This window comes from Myotis lucifugus, unplaced genomic scaffold, assembly GCF_000147115.1.
Source record: "Myotis lucifugus unplaced genomic scaffold, Myoluc2.0 scaffold_9, whole genome shotgun sequence".
Classification (NCBI taxonomy): Eukaryota; Metazoa; Chordata; class Mammalia; order Chiroptera; family Vespertilionidae; genus Myotis; species Myotis lucifugus.
This window is the reverse complement of record NW_005871057.1, coordinates 4,403,734-4,421,760: the sequence shown is the minus strand read 5'-3', so window position 1 is coordinate 4,421,760 and position 18,027 is coordinate 4,403,734. Positions and strand designations below refer to the sequence as shown.

Below are 18,027 nucleotides of genomic sequence, written 5' to 3'. Positions count from 1 at the left end.
GTGTAACATAATGAAAGACTAACTCAAAAGTATTTTTACCTCCTATACTTACCTTACAGATAGCAACAAATAAACTATAGCAACACATCCCTTCATGTGCTCTTTCCAAAGATATATCTGGTGGCAAAGAACATCAGGAGTCTGAAGGAGGATGGGGCAAGCGAGTTCTGGGAGGTTGACTTTCCACATTTAATTCTTATTGGTTACAATCTTATTATTCATTCAGACCCTGTTCATGGGAACTTGAGGAAATCTGTATGGATTCTGACATTTATCAAATAGATTATATAATAAGACATGTCACTTAAATAAGTGAAGAAAACATATGATAAATGTGACCCGGATTCAGATTTTGACTTCTAGATTATTTAATAATAGAATATTAGCACTTTAATAAGCATTCAAATCATGAGACAGAAATAATTAAAATGGAATTTTAGGTGAAGCATTTTGGGCTATAGACAATTGGGAAAATCATCTCTTCAGCAAGATAATTTCTGAAACATTTAGTGTTTAAATAAATGCAAAAATTGTGCTTATTATGAACTAATTTGTGGGTTTTTTTTTTGTATTTACAAGGATTGGCTATTCTGCATAATTCCACTTTGCCTCAAAAAACAGAAAGCTTCACTTTTGTCAATCACAGTGAATCACTGAATATTATATTTATATGCATTAAAAATTTGATAATACATACCCTTTTTAGGGGGGGTGTGATAAACTGTAAGAAAAATACCTAAGTAGGTCCAGTTTTTAGCAATGATAAAAAATATGCCTTACCTGATTCTAAAGTAGTAACAATCACTTCAGCACTTGACTTTCCTTCTACATAAGCCGCACTAACATTTCCAGTGAATGCAGTGATCACCACAGAATACCTTGTGAATATTTTTAAATCTTTAATTTCTATGGTTTTATTCTCTTCATTTGACTTGATTAAGGAAATATTAAATTCATCACTATCTACCTATAAGAAAAAAATAGCTGACAATGAAAGAAAGCAGCACTTGAGATACAAATCACTAAAGTATAATCGTACAAAGCTACATGTGGTATATTTATCTAGTCAAGATTTAAATTAGAGTTGACCTTTGAACAACACAGGCTCGAACTGCATGGGTCCAAATATATGCAGATTTTCTCAATGAATATTTGTACTGTTTTCAATCTTCAGTTAGAAGTCTACAGATGCAGCTTGCTGACTGTATGCTTTGATGTAGGCGACTTGACTATCTGAGGATGTTGGTGTCCACAGGTGGTCCTGGAACCAATGCCTGTGGATACTGAGGGATAACAAGTTTTGGTGGAGCCAAAAGTTATATGCATATTTTCAACTGTGTGGGGGTCAGTACCCCTAACCTCCATGTTGTTCAAGGGACAACTGTATTTCTTTAAACAGATTGTCCTGGGGAATCTAAAGTGTTACTTTAATAGTCTACTAATTAGCAATTATTTCAATAATTAAAAGTAAAAGAAAAAGCAATTCACCCATCAAAAATCATCAAAATCAAGCCAAAATCATCTCTGCAGTTGATGAAACACTACTTCCTACTCTGTTTTACAGAGAAAAAACATAGGTTTTGGTATCCAACCATCAAAGGTTCAAACCCCAACTTAGTCACTTAATAGCTCCTACATAGCATTTGTCAACTCACTTACACTCTGTGTCTTACTTTCTGTGTATTGAAATGGGTGATAATATGTGTTTATAGTGCTTTGTGGAAATTTAGAAAAAATAGGTCTGAAGTATTTTGTTTTATTTTAATACCAGACTCACACAAAGGAAACACATTTTGTAACATAATTCAGGATATCATTTTCATACCATAACTCATAAAAAGAAGTATTTATATGTGCACTCATGTATATATATATATATATATATACTTATTTATACCTGAAAAACTATTTTCAGAAATTCAACTTCTTTTTGAAATACACTTGGTCTTTTCTGCTCTAATTTTATTCCAATTAATTTTAAAATGCTGGTCTTGATTGCAGTTTGAAAAACTGTGAGCTGACACTGGATAAGAACTCAATTGTGGATGTCAGAATTATTAAATATGCACAAATGCATACCTTTCGGTGTACTCAATGTAGGTTTATGATTTATTTAACTATGGTTTATCTTTGATGGAAAGTCTAAGTTTCTAGCAGTAAGGAAGGGCTTTTCCTGAGGTGAACATCAGAAAATTTAAAATCTTATTTTGCATGCTCCTCTCAGGCACATGATTTTGAAAAACTCTAAAACAAATTATACACACTGTTCGCAGTATTAAGTTCATTCTCAACTTCACCCTCCCTGGTAACTTTGAAAGATGGCTTTTTGTTCAGTATATGGTCCTCAAATAGTCTTTTCTAAGGCCTCCCTTAACCTAATCTAATGTTGCTATGAGAAACACAATAAAAGGCTGATAAATAATATCAGCATTGAAAAAAGTCAGGTAGATTGCTCCTACCTCAAGACAGCAGAGGAAGGAAAAGTTCCACTGCTCTAAAATGGCAGAAAAAGAAATTAGCCTAGAAATCCAATTGATGAGGTACACATTCCTCCTGATAGAAAGTGTATTTAATTTGTTGTCAATATTTAAATATCATCGGAACATCGGGCTTTTAAAATTTTCCTTAGGATGAGGCTTATATTCACGCTGAGTAACAATGATCTAGGGGTGAATGATAGTCGGCTTCTGTAAAGAGCTATGGGTCTCCAATGCATCACCGACCCATCCAGTTGGCTTCACGTTGACTGCTCATTTATGTTACTGCCTGACTACGTACTGTGGCCACTTGAACTCTGATTTCATAGAGTTGAGGTGAATTCCTCAAGATTCCATAACAACTAAGTAGCTGACAGGATTTACAGTCAGTTGATTCAATAGTCCAGAACTGTCTACACTATCCTAAGTTCACTGGGAATGATTTTATAAGGTACAATGAAACTATTCCAAGGCCATCCATGAAAACAATGGATAACAAATATCGAGAAGTAAAAATATGACACAGCATGTATGTGACCTACTATATCTTAAATAAATTTTAATAAAATCCAAAAAGAATGCTAGGCCTTCGAATACAGCTTATATAAGATTTATTATCTTTCTTTACTAAACCTACTTTATCTTTGTTACTATTAACCATTATTTGTTCACTTACCCAGGACCAATAGCTCAGGCCTTTTTGACTAGCATTTCCCTTCAGTTAGTGCCAAGGTTGTTTGCTCATATTATATTTGATCACCTATTATTATTATGAAACATTTTGATTTATTTATGAAGTGTGGTAGTTTGTATATATAGTATCAGTAGCTGGACTGGTTCATTTCTCTCCTTTTTCTCTCCCACCTCCACCCTTCCAACTTGGTAAACCCTTAATCATCCCTCAAGTCTCAGAATAAATTTAACCTGCTCTGTGAAGTCTTGTCTTTATCCCATGTCTCCCATAACAGAAACTTTAATTACTTAGATTTTATTTTTAAAAAAACCTGCATATATCACACTCTATAATTAGCTGTTTATATTCTAGTGTCTCCCACTACAGTGTGAGCTACTTGAGAACAAAACTTTATTTTCCATCTTTGTTTTGGAAAATAGAGGCTGCTCAATAAATATATTTTTAATTTTAAAAAAGTAAATATTACAATAAAAATGACTACAAAATGCATTAATTTCCAGTACAATCATCCAGGATGATATTGGTGCCCATAAATATATATTTTAAGATGGTCAATTTTGGCTTAATTTTAGTCTTATATAGGAAGACTTGTATGTCCTTGTGGCTAGTATTTGGCAAAATTCAGGCAGTACCAAGAGTGCAAAATTCAATGAAATGTGTTCTTCATGGGTCTAGAAACTAATGATTCTTGAATGTAGATAGTTATATAGTCATGAAATGAACTGCAGATAAGCTCTATAAAGACAGTGACCACTTCTGACTTGTTCACTTCTACTTATCCAAACCCTAGAACAATGCTGGCATGTTGGATTTACTTAAGAATTTGTGTTGGATTAATGAAGGGAAGAAGGAACTAAATGACTACTTGAGTCCAAGAATCCCAGGGAAACTGTGAAGTGCTAGAATCTGTTTGAATTCTTGTTATCCTTGATCCGAAGTGGTTTTGGTGAGTTCATATTTCAATTTGGCAAATTTTAATTGATATTTAATGGCTTTCCATTTATCCTATCATACCATTGTCTGCTGGTCTTAGCCTAGTCTCAGTTATACGGGAAATTATTTATCATGTCTGTCTCAGTTCACCTTTATGCAGAATGAAGATAGTAATATTTACATCAAAATATTGTTAGATAAGGTGTGGTAATGCAAATGAGGAGATAATACTAAGCTCTGATGTTATGTATTTAGGATATATTTCTCCTAATGCCCTCCTCCCTTCTCACTTGGTATGATGAGTTCTTTTTCACTGTATTTTAACTAGTGTGTTACCAATTTAACCACCTGTTTATATACATCATGTATATCCTGAGGACCAATGTAATAATAACCATGTTATTATTCTTTGCATGTATTGAGTACTTACTATATGCCAGGCAATGTTTTAAGTTCTTTATGCATATTAACAGTTTAGTCTTCACACAATTTCTGTACCCTAAATATCATCTATTATTAATCTATTATTAATCTTTATTTTACAGATGTGAATACTGAAACACAGGTTAAGTTACCCAAGGTATACTTGAGCTAGAATTAAAATGTAAATAGCTCGGTTCCAAAACCTGTGCCCCTTTCCCCCCTTTTTTAATTAAACTTATTGGAGCAACAATCTATCCTATCTAATAAAGAGGGAATATGCTAATTGACCTGCACACCATCACAAAGATGGTGGCGCCCACAGCCAATAAGGAGGGAATATGCTAATTGACTGCCCCGCCCTCAAAGATGGTGGTGCCCACAGCCACAAGATGGCAGCACCCAGTCCCCTCAGCTCTGCCTGCCTCCTGAGTCCCCCAGTCTCCTCAGCCCCCCAGCCACCCAGGGCTGCCCGAGGCTCAGGTAATCAGGGCCAACCGAGGCTTGCGCTGCCAGCAGTGGCAGCAGCAGAGGTGTGATGGGGCGTCACCTTCCCCTGATCGCTGGGTCGCCTCCCACCCCTGAGGGCTCCCGGACACTGAGAGAGAGCAGGCCAGCCTGAGGGACCCCCCCCCTTCCAGTGCATGAATTTTCATGCACCAGGCCTCTAGTATATATATAAAAGCCTAAACAACCATTACAACCAGACAACCGGCCGACTGGCCGGTAGCTATGATGCGCAGTGACCACCAGGGGGCAGATGCTCAATGCAGGAGCTTCCCCCTGGTGTTCTGTGCGCTCCCACAGCCAACCTCCTGCGTCCAGCCAACCTCCCGCGGTCCCTCCTCCTCCCCCTGGCCGGCCAGCCCCAATTGGCCCCCATCAGGACTGGTGAGACAGCCCCGATTTGCAGGGAGGGACCCCACTTGTGCATGAATTCATGTACAGGGCCTCTAGTGGTTAATAAGATGATATATGTTTCAAGTATACAAATTTGATACATCATCTGTATATTGCATTGTGCTCCCACCACCTGAAGTCAAATCTTCTTTTGTCACCATATATTTGACCCCCTTAACCCTTTATGACTCTCCCATCCCCCTTCATTCTGCTAACCACCATACTTTTGTTGCTGTCTATGAGTTTTTGTTTTATTTGATTTTCTTGTTTGTTCAGTTCCATGCTCTCCATTGCCTTTTGCAGAAGGCAAGACAAACCTTACCGATTCAACATCTATCAGATAGAACGTCGGTCCAGTAATGATAGCAGGTTCACTCCAGCTGATGTTGATGCTAAAAGGTGATGTTGCTACTACATACACATTTTCAGGAGGACCCTCTGGAGCTGCAAAAATAGAAAACCATTTACTCATCTACGTCTGCTACAGTGCAATAATAGAGAAGTCATGAAAAATGGATAGCCATAATGAATTAATTATGCATTAATTTATAGTTCACAGCATGCTAAAGGTGTTGTTGAATAAAAACATATAATTCTTTTCAAAATTACTATACATAAAGAACTTTCACATTAGAAATTAATGATCATAGATACATGGTTTTTAAACTGAAAATAATATTGAAAGGAAAGCATTGCTAAAATAAATCTTTATTTTTGTTCTAAAATAGATAGCCTAACAATGTTGATTTAAGAAAACTTATAAAACATATATGATTACAGAAAAGTGAAACTGGCACAAAGTAATTAGATTCAAAACATATTGTAATATGAATGTAAATTGGGCTCATTTTATTGTTTTCACTGAGCGGGTAGCATAGTAAGTAAGTTATACAACTGATATTATTACAAATGTAAACATTTACTGGATTTATTATGATTACAAACAAATTATTTAATTTACTCTATTTTTATTATTGTTTTTTAATCAAGAATGCAAAACAAGAAATAATATTTTAAGGAATTGACTAATGAAAACCCTGTATAAGTTTTCTCTTTTTTATTTAATTTATTGAGTGACACTGGTTAATAAGATCATATAGGTTTCAAGTGTACATTTCTATGATACATGATCTGTTTATTGCATTGTGTGCCCACCACCCAAAGTCAAATCATCTTCCATCAGTCAGAAAATGCTAGGAAGTATATGATTTCATATGTGGAATGTAGGTTTTCAATTTGTGAAATCACTAGATATTAGAAGGGTTTATAGAATGTTAAGAAGTCTTCCATCCCAGTTAATTGGCATAGACTCTGACCTAGGAACACATCTCTGTCCTCCTATGCTCCCTATTAGATTCTAGAGACATTAAATTTTGGGAAGTAAGTATTTTACAGTATTTCTCACTTTTAAATCCACATAAGCAAATATTACTAGACAACATTATTCTATAGATCCTGAGAAGGTATACAGAAGAAGATCAAATATTACTTTCCTCAAATAATTATAAAAGGAGGAAGTTGTGTGATCTTGGTCAAACAACAAAATTTCTGTATCTCAGTTTCCTCCTCATATACATACTTTATAGTGTTTTAAAAGAGAAAGAGAAATATGAAGACAAAACATGTAAAATTGGCCAGTATAGTGTCTGGCCCATCATTGTCATTTAATACAGTGTTTTATAATAAAGGGCAAAGTAAAGATAAGAAGTAATTAGAAATACAAATAATCTATGAGAGGGCAAAGGGCAAAGTGGCGAATACAGATGGAGCAGGAAGTAAAGGTAAAGTTGCACAGAGGAAATGGGAATTGAATAGGCTTTGAAAGATGAGAAGGATTTTGATAATCAGAAGAGTAGGTTTAGGGGCACTTTTATGGGAAGAGGATCATAAGCAAAGCCACAATGACATAAACAACAGGGTCCACAGACAGACAGAATTGTATTCCTGTACAATTGCTTTCTTTGGTAATCTTATGTTTATTATTTTATACATTAAAAATATTCCTCTAGGAAAGGGATCCAAGCACTTCATCAGATGGCCAAAGGAATCCATGGTACAGAAAAGATTCAGAATGTCTAAATTCAAGGAACAGAGAAGTCACAGAGAGATCAGTGTTCCTTGAGGAATATAGTTGGGAACAAGCTTTAAATAGTAGTTTGGGAACTAAGTTAAGGAGCAGTTGCTTATTATGTTAGGGAATTCGAAGTTCATTCTTTAAACAATGGGAAGCCACTGTGGGGTTTTGAGAAAACTCGGGCAACTCTGAAAAAGGTAATTGCTCTGAAGCATTGAGTCCAGGTAGACTACTTCCCAAAAACCAGGTGAGATATGATGAGACTCTAATCTAGAATAGTGACAGTAAGTATTGATAGGTAGATATGAATTCCAGAGTTATTTAGAACATTTAAAAAGAACTTATAAGCTTATTAGATGTGCACACAAACTGAGATAGAGGAAATAGTAAAAGGTAACTCATATATTAATACTAGGAGAATGCTGATAGAGTTCACAACAACAGTGCATTAAGAAATAGATACTGGTTTTTCTTGGGGATAAGACTACAGAAGGAGATTATAAATTTGGATTTGTACTCATTGAATCTGAGAAAGTCATGAAGATTGAGTTGCCTACCTGGCAATTAGAAAGATGAGACTGAAACTAGGGAGATAGGATGGAAAAGGTTTTTGTGTTTGTTTGTTTTTTAATTTCAGATAATCCCTTACAAATTGGGGCAGTATAAATATGAGAAGTATATACCAGATAGGTATTTAAGATGTTAATAGTAGTGACAATCTTCAAACTATGAATTAATTATTGGTACTTAGAACATATTTTTGAGAGAGATAATATATGAGGAATTCAGTGGCAAAATCAACCCATAAAAATATTTTTAGTGATAGCATCCAAATAGTTTAATGATGTTATTATAGAGCAGTGATTTTCAACTAGTGTGCTGCAAGAATTTTTAAAACATACAGTACATAACTATTTAGTTAGGAGCACTGACCTATTTTACTTTAGATTGTATAAAAAAAGAAATTACAACAGCCAACAAGACAATAGCTGTCCAGTGTGAATAAATCAAAATTATATTTTTATTATATCGGCAAAAAAATATATTTTTGGTGTGCCACAGAATTTTAGTAATTAGTTTATGTGTGCCATGAGATTAAAAAAAAAAGTTGAACACCACTGCTATAGAGGAATCTAGCAATTATGTATAACAAACTTTCTGTGGGAAAATGCCTTTGGGGTGCCAAACATATCCTATCCACCTCCCTACTCAGCTTGCTCTCCTAGTCCCTGTCGGGGCCTCTTGTATCTCTTCTGACCTTTGGGCAATACTCAGAACACTGACGCAGAGAACCAGTCCAAATGGCCAGTGAAGCACCCAGGGGAGGGGCTGAAGAAAGGACGTCCCAGGATTCAGAGATTCCATGAGCTGAGAGGTGCTAATAATGACAGAATTGGATCTGGTGACTGTAATAGAAGAGATCATGGAATCTGCATATCTTGACATGTTCAGTCTTATTACTTCTAGCTTTATGAAAACTGACTCAAATTTTAGCATAATTTGTTCAGGCTACTATGCATAGCAAATGAGCATAATGAGAGCCCTCCCACCTTCAGCATAATTAATTGCTTTTGGGTGTCCTCACAGAATAATGCACTCCATTTGCAAGAGTGGCAACCCTTTTCCTTTTCAAACTGGATATTCCATAGAAATATGCTCACCTTCTCCTTAACAAACAGCAGCTCTGAATCTCTTTATTCAAAATGTTAAATGAGTGGATGGGCTTCAGGATCAAGTATAACGTTACTGAGAATTATTACATTAGTCTCCTCATGGGGAAACCTAATTTGAAAAATATAAAATTTTTGGTGGATTTCAATGGCTTCTGCATTTGACTCTGTAAAAGATAAAGAGCTACAACCAAGGTATCAGTTTATTAGGCCCCTTGATTATTAATGTTTTAGCAAAACCTGCCTCCTAGCTCTATAAGAACCATGGCGAGAGAAGCAATTTTCTGACAGACCACACATTTCAAGTGGTATTAGACAGGAAAATATTTTTTGCTTCCCTTCTCTTTATTTATACCCAAATGTTCTGTTGGCTTTTCGATGAAATTTATGTATTCATCCAACCAACAGGTATTTATTGAGCACCATCTATATTCCCAGCACTAAAAAAACACAAAGCCCATGAAAGTGATCAAGGTAGGTGTGGACCTATCATATAGAGCTTCTATATTTAATGGCTCTTCTTCACTCCACAAGTGTTTAGTGAACATATACTATATGCTAGTCACTTTTGAGGTGCTGAGACAGAGATGAGAAGCAAAGAGATGGGAAGCATGAGACCTCTATGTTAGTGGAAGGAGACAAATAACATCTAAGTATAGTATAAAAATTTGAATCAATATATAAGTAAAAATATACCATGTTAAGAAGTGATATGTACTATGGCAAACAGTGAAGCAGGATACTGGGAATGGGGTGGTAATGGAACTTACTACATTAAATATGGTGGTCAGGGTATGCCTCTCCATGCAGATGACATTTAAACAAAGACTTGAAGGAGGTAAGGGAGCAATAGTGTCACAGGGAGGAAAGTGGATCGTGCAAAGGCTCTGAGACAGGAATATGCCTGGTATGTTCTATAATAACAAGGTCTCCAGTGAGTCTGAAGTTATATAAGTCAAACAAGAGCTAGAAACAAAATGGGGGCCAAGTCATGTAGGGCCTTTGATGCCACTGCTTAGGTCTTTGAAAGAACCAGAAGGGGCCTCTATAAATTTTGGTATCTAACTCATATCAGAAAGATGGGTCAAAATAAATTAGACCAAAAGAGGACAGACTATGTTTAGAATCTATCTGATTCATGTACCTCGATAGAGTATACCAATTCAATGGCTGTCAGGACTACACTTTTAAACCTAACTCATTCTAACAGGCAAACAAGGTTGTACAATATTGTTGCCCAGACATCACAAACAGTTTACTGAGAATTTTCTGTGGCTAAGAAAGTTGACAAGACTTTTCTGTGACTATGTTGATGGTAGCTTGTGGTTGGAAATATTTCCATATCTTCTCTGCTCCATAATCTGGATCTTTTGGGTTTCAACTAAGGAGAGATCCAAAACCATTTTTCAAGGAAAACTTTGACTAGTTTTGCAAATATGTCTATAGACCAGCTCAGAAAGCAGTATGATGCCTTATTCAACTTCTAATCTTTCATAGTAAAATGTCAAGCCTGTAATCATTCCTTAAATACTAGCAATCAAAGCCCTCATCAGGGAATGTCTGCTACCCATGCAAAGCAGAGAGAAAACTAACATTCAAAATAATTCATGGCCCATAGTAACCGCTAATAGTACTAAATATTTTAAAGTCTATACAGTAATCCATCATTATGAAAAGGCAAAGTATTTAGCTCCTTGCTGAGATGTACTTTAATGCCAATTCTTGAACTTGTTCCCAGTTTCGTTCTTTCTTTCTTTTTAAGAAACAATCACATTAAACATTTGCATTTTCAGTACATTCAATGAAATTGCCTATTTTGTTACAAAAGTGTTTCCTTTGTTGAATCCTTTGTTAAAACTTTCTCTTCAAATCTATTATACAATTTGTATACTTGAAGGATTAGAATTTGATGGAATAAGAACTCTTAAATCTGAACTAAAAAACAAAGGCAAACACATACACAAATGAACTGATATATGAATATGTTATTTGCATATAATATATATTTCATCGGTATATTGCAATGAAAATGATCATTTGATTAATTCATAGATAATTTGAGAGAAATATTTAGAACACCATGTGCTCAAGTCTATTATACAGTAGTATCTAATTATTTTTAAATTATTTAAATATTACAGTTTACTTATAAGTATATAAAATTTCAAGTTTCTTTTAGGTAATTTTCTCTTGGAATTTATCAACATTCCAAAATACATAATAACATAATTCCAGTATCATCTATTTTATCACAGTGTATAGTAAATTAGTACTAGATTCAAATAATGGGAATACAAAATTACAGTTATGAATATCAACAATCCAAATAAAAGAAGGTGATGGCAATAAAGGTATGAGAGTTAAAATATGCCAGTTTAAAAGCTTCGTAACATATAAGCATCCTTGGGAGACTTTGTTTGTCTCCCTATAAACTGTCACATTCTGATTTAGGATTGTTTGTGAAATGAATCTAGTCAGTAATGGGCCAAGATATCACTATACCCTTTCTCTTATAAATCACAGCAATTTACTCAGTAAGAATGATCTATCCTTATTCTCTCATTCCCCATAATCCAATCACTTCCTCTCATAAGCACTTTCACCCTGGTTTTCACAATAATGCATTTTCTGTAACTAACAACCATCATTTCCTGATTATCATGCTTCTATCCTTGCACAGGAATGTGGGTCTTATGTGGGTCAGGGTCATCTTTCCCATCCATCTGTGTCTTCATGCTAAGTGTGTTAGCTGAAAGGTGAGTCTGGATAGACCATCATTTTGCCTAGTCCATATAAAAGTCTGAATGCCCCCAAGTCTGTGCCACTTTGATTAAGGACCATCAAATTTTGGTGTGTCTAATACTACACTTTCAGAATAAGCACATTCAAAGACTTATTAGTAACTTTACCTTCTGCAGATCCCTGTAAATTTAATTTAATGATGAAAAATGTTGTCGAAAATACTCTATGGTTTTTAGTGCACCATGCTAGAATGACTTCCCTACAAGAATAAATACAAATAAATAAATGATTTGACAGCCACTTGAAGGACAGAAAATCTTGAGCTCTGTGCACAAATGATTTAAATCGTCTGCACATTTATTCAAGTTCAGTTTAAAGCTTACTTAAAGGGCTACCCTTCAGGGTATTTTAGTTTCAGAATTTGGTACACTGGACCACCAGATTCCTAATTATGGTCACCACTACATGGACTCAATTGTTTCTCAACTATACAAATGTTAGTGACCTCTAAAATTGTGAGTTGGCTTTGATTCACCTGGAAGAATTTGCTTTGAGTTGTAGAAGTCTCTCAGGACTAAAGATGTGGCTGGGTAGTTTGGATGTATTTCTTGTGTCTTATATAATTCAGGGCATCAAGGACCCTGAAGAAGTTCAGCGAGTAGATTGACCATCTGTATGCAGGCCAAGAGCATCTCCGAACATATCCCACTAATTAAACACTGTTTTAGTCGACTGACCTTCCCTGGTGTTGGATGTTTCCCTAGAGCCCAGTGATTTCACTGCCCCGTATAGGAGACTACTGTTGTATCAAATATCTCCTACTGCTTTACAAGACTTTAATTTAGTTTTATAGTTACATTTCCCAACTGCAAGATGGTATCACAAAGAGCAAATACTACAAGCCTAAGAATCTGACAATTAGTCTATTTGATAAGTCCTGAGGATGATTTGTGAACATCCCAGCATTAGACTTCATTGTATGACTTTCTTTGATGCTTAATTAGTAGTTTTCCAACTCATTTCAGACTGGCTTAGGGTGAAAAAAACACCACCACCAAATAAAAAACAACAACAAAACCCCACCACTTCCAATACTATCTATGCCAGGTAAGACTGAACATTTTCCAATGTTAGTACCATTATTATTAGAATCAGATAACATCATTTTTGGAATTGCATCAAGTTTACAAAACAACTTTCTACAACAATGGTTATCAAAAGTGACCTCCAGTCCAGCAGCAACACCTAGGAAGTTATTAGAAAAGCAAATTCTGAGGCCATACCCCAGACTCACTGAATCAGAAGCCTGGGGAGGCTCCAGCACTGTGTTTTAACAAGCCCCCCTGATGATTCTAATGCCTTTGGTGTAAGAACCATTGCCCTACAATGTCAACATACCATTTGAAAAAGTAGTGGCATTGCTCTTCAGATCAAATGACCGGTGATTACAACTCTTATAAAAAGGCTGGAAAGGGGGATTAAATGACTGCTTCTGAAGGCTAGGGAAGTAGTGGTGGAGGGCTTGGCAGCTGGTGATAAACATGGGAACATGCATCCGGCCAACAGACAGGCCACAGATTTGTTTCCTCCCACCTTTCATTTATTTTAATTCTGGGTAAACTAAAAGAGTTTTCTCCCTCTCATCACTCCCTCCCATTCACAAAGTTCCTGAAGTGATAACAGATTAACATGCTTCATAAGAACATAGGAAAACATTATTAGCTACACCTGGAAGCTCTGTGCAGGAACAACCTGAAATAATTCAGATAAGGCTATCACATATGGAGTGTTAGGGCCAGAGTAAATGTTGCTATTTTGTCCACCCATTCATTGTATGCAGGTGCAATGAATTAAGGGTAAAATAAAAAAGAGAAAAGAAACCAAAAGTGTAGATTAAGGTCATGTGTGTTAGGGAAAATCCAATCCAATTTGTTTAGGAATGGGAAGTTTGGGTTACTTTACTAGAACTTGTATAATATCTCCAGGTCTTAGTCCCACTTGCCAAAGCTAATAATATCACATAGTGATAATCCTTAAAATTTCCTTTACTGATTAGTTTTTAGTGCTTTTGCTGGAAAAGATATTCCATTTGCTTATACAAATTTGATTTCAAAATATTTTATTGATATTCTAGAAAATTTGCTTAACAACCTGACAAAAATGCGTTATTGACATTAAATGTAGAGTCAATGCTTTCTTAGTTTAATTTTATATGCTTACTATTATTTCGTTTGCATTATGATTTCACTTGAATATCTCCTCTTTGTAATCCTACTTAGCACCCCTCCACCTCCTATTACTTCCATACCACCATAAGGCTTTGCCCAAGTTCTAGTCGCATTCTAAGATCTCAGGCTCTTCCCTAGAAATGAATGAGGCTCATGAATGAATCAAAGTGTGTAAAGTTCTTAGAATAAATAGTACCAGCATCTAGCAAGCACTTAATAAGCACAGCTATTGTTATTGTTTTTAACCATCCAGCCAAGGGCTCTCAATTCAGTTATTGGGCCCAATCAGAAAGTACCCTAAACCACCAGACATAGTAATCCTATGGTCTTTACAGAATTGGGAGTTTTCCATAGTCAAATCAGAATTCTCCCCACTTCCTTAGTAAATGTAGGAGAAAATGAAGCTGAATTTTTGTAGACCCAAGGCTGGTACTGAGGCAGACCTGAACTGAGGTCAATGACCAAAAGCACAAAGATTTAAGCCTACTTCACACTTCTCTCTAAACCAAGAGAAAGAAGATTCTCAGAAGACTAAAAATAAATTCAATTCAACATGAGATTTGAAGTTTGAGATGAGAAAGTGAAAGAATTCCTTTTTTTAAAAAATGATAAAATGCAGCTAGCTCTAAAGGGAGAAAGTTTTTTTCCTTTTTGTTGGGTTAACCAGGTTTTCTATAATATTAATTTTAAAATATAATATAGTGATAATCCTTATAATTTCCTTTGATTTTTAGTGATTTTACTGAAAAAACACATTCTATGTGCTTATGTAATAGCCTTTCAAAATGTTTTTTTTTATTTAAATTCTGAAAAACTCATTTAATAATCTGGCAATAGCTCTTTTGAATTATGTATAGTTGAATGATTTATTAAAACTTTAATTTTATGTGCTTAGTACTATGTTCTATAAATTATGATTTTATCCAAATAGCTTCTCTTTGTAATCATACTTAGCAGCCCAAATTTAGACATTGTTCTTCTTTGTTTTCTTCATAGACTATCAACCTATATGATGCAGCTTGCTATACAAATTCATTAAGAGTTTATTATCTCAGTTAATAATTTAAATAATACAATGAATATTGCAACCCATTTAAAGGAGGCATTTATTATTTTCACATATTGCTTAAAATCTTTCTATATTTACTACATGCTTATTTCATTTCTATATGCAGTAATTCATACTTATATTAATGAAAAGGGAAAATAAAAAAATTAAATATATATTATATACTCATTTTTTGAAATAAAGGAAGCTGAACATGTCAAATATAGAAAATTTTAATTTTTGCAATAACCTTGCAAGTATTTGAAAGATAAGTTAGAGGGAAAAATGATGAAAATTTAGTATGAACAATTTTGCAAATGGAGAATTTTGACATTTAAATACTTTCACATTAAAGTCAAATGCCTTCTTCAAATCCAACTGCCATATTAATTTAGTCTGTAATATTGAGTAGGTCTAGATGGTAGAAACATATATAAGACATGATCACCTGGACACTTCTGCCTTTAAGGAGCTCAGAGTTCCACAGAAGAGAGAGAGAAATAAACAATTATGACAAGAACATGATCAGTATTTCAGGAGCAAGTTTTGGGAGATGGAATGGAGAGAGGAATTTATAGAAAAGGCTGCTCTCCCAAAGAAGGACAGTAAGAAAAAAATCAAATATTCTAAAGCACAAAGAATAAACAAGGCATATAGAGGGAATATAAGCAAAGTCATAAAGGAGGGCATTGTGTAGCATACTAAAAAGTGTGATTTTTACACAAGAAAGTATAAAACTATCAAAGCTTTTAAGCAGAGGAATAGCATGTCATATAGGTGTATTCAAAAACTGAGTTCAGACGGGGATAGATAAAATGGGAACAAAAAGACCATTTAGAAATCTTTTGCAATAATATAGGATATGCATTTTAAAGGTCTGGATTTAGAGACCCTTAACAGAAAAAAATAAATTTGAGAAGTATTCAGTAAGTAAATTCAATAGGACTCAGATATGGACTTGGTGGTGAGGATTGCTAGAGCTGGAAAGAATTAAAAATTATTCCTAGATTGCTCACTTCAACAGTTAGATGAATAATGTACAATGCACTGAGACAGGAAAAGGTTTATCGTGGGGGAGGGGCAATGGTAATATGGGGTCTGAGAAGTCTGTGGAAACCTAAGTAGTTGTACTAGTAACTTTAATGTACAAGTGTAGAAGAGAGAGATATTGTCTTTTTTAAAAATTGACTTGAGAGAGAGAGAGAGAGAGAGAGAGAGAAACATCAATTTGTCATTCCACTTATTTATGCATTCATTGGTTGACTCTTGTAGGTACCCTGACTGGGGGAGATCCAACCCTCAACCTTGGCACGTCACGATGATGCTCTAACTAACTGGGCTACCAGTCAGGACATGTCTTAATTACACACTTGGGAGTCTCAGAAAATTAACCGAGAAGACTTTCCACAGCATCTAACTAATTTCCTCATGTGTAGAATAAATTATATTCATTTCCTCTAGTAGCAGCAGGATAAAGTCTATTATAAAAATGAACTGAATCAAATAGGCTTCTCTATGTCTTAAACTATGTCTTCTTATTTATTTATGGCTAACCATCATATAATTGCCTCTTTATAGAAAATATCTACTTCTGCTATGACAGCATTCATCACATTAATTGAATAACTCATTAACAATTGCTTATTTTAAAAAATGCTATGCCATACTTTGCCCTCTATTTGGTTTTTCTTCTTTTTAGATCATAAAGTTGCATTCCTTGGAAACTTCTTTGATGAGGCATGTTTTGTTGAATTTTTTTTTAACCTAACAGATGTTTGGGTAGTTAAAATTCCTCATGAGTACGGTATCCTGTGGTTTTCACAACCTAAGTGCTACCCCAGGAATTTTCCTTTCTTGCTGTCTTCCAGTCCTGGTGGTCCATAGGAGATGCACATTATGAAGAGTCTCAATTCATTCCATTCTAATTTCACACCCATACTCTTTTAAAGTTATACATTTCCTCAACATTTTAAGTACCTATTGTGCACCACAGAGATACTTAGCAGCTTTCCAGTCTATATTCCTCCCTCTACTCAACTCAAATTGCTTTTGAGTATAGGGGTAATAAAAAAATAATAGATTAGTAAAATGATCTCCAAGATTTAAATGTTGCAAGTTAAATATTTCTGCCATTTGTAATTTCCGTGCTTGTTTGTATCTATATGCACTCAGCATGAAGTAGAGAGTTATGGCTATTACACAGATGACTTAAGGAGAATAGCAATTTGGCTTCAATGATCTAGATCAGAGTATGTGGGAGAAAGAAATGTTAGCTTGTGTTGGCTGAATACTGTTTTCTTTGTTCACTCTAGTGTACAGTGGTAGATTCAGATTCAGCAAGTAACCCAATTTAATCCTCAGCTTGCAATCCAATTCTGCTCCCTGGATCTTTAATTTAAATTTTCTTCTTTACTAGCTCAGAGAGAGTAAATACAACATATTTTCTAATTTTACAAGCCATTTCAGAACATTTTAAAATAATATTTATCAACCTCATTAGGTTGTCCTTTATTTGAGTTATTCAAAGTGAATAATTTGATTTCAAACTAGCTATCAATTGTTCTCTCCTTATCCAGAAGTTCCAGGTTTTGATAACATGTTCTATTTTGCTAAGAGCTTGGACACAATTTGGTGCTATTAGAATAAAATGCACATATCTGAAATAGTAATTTTATACCAACTTGTATTGTTGTTTTGTCTTTTCTATTATTCAGATGAGTTGTTCACTTTCATAATTTTATCTTCTCATCCTATATAATAAAAGGCTAATATGCAAATTGACCGAATGGTGGAAAAACCGGTCGCTATGACGTGCACTGACCAGGGGGCAGACACTCAAAG

The 18,027-nt window shown here is 34.9% G+C and overlaps 1 protein-coding gene across 1 annotated transcript in view; it reads right to left on the bottom strand.

The window, feature by feature from the left end:
- PTPRQ (protein tyrosine phosphatase, receptor type Q) overlaps positions 1–18,027 on the bottom strand; it is a 202,239-nt gene that overhangs the window by 67,866 nt on the left and 116,346 nt on the right. Inside the window, exons 28-29 of the mRNA XM_023749759.1 lie at positions 5,747–5,868; positions 781–967 (exon numbers count right to left, since the gene is read on the bottom strand). Coding sequence (XP_023605527.1) covers positions 781–967; positions 5,747–5,868 — 309 coding nt within the window. The remainder of the gene's footprint in view (positions 1–780; positions 968–5,746; positions 5,869–18,027) is intronic.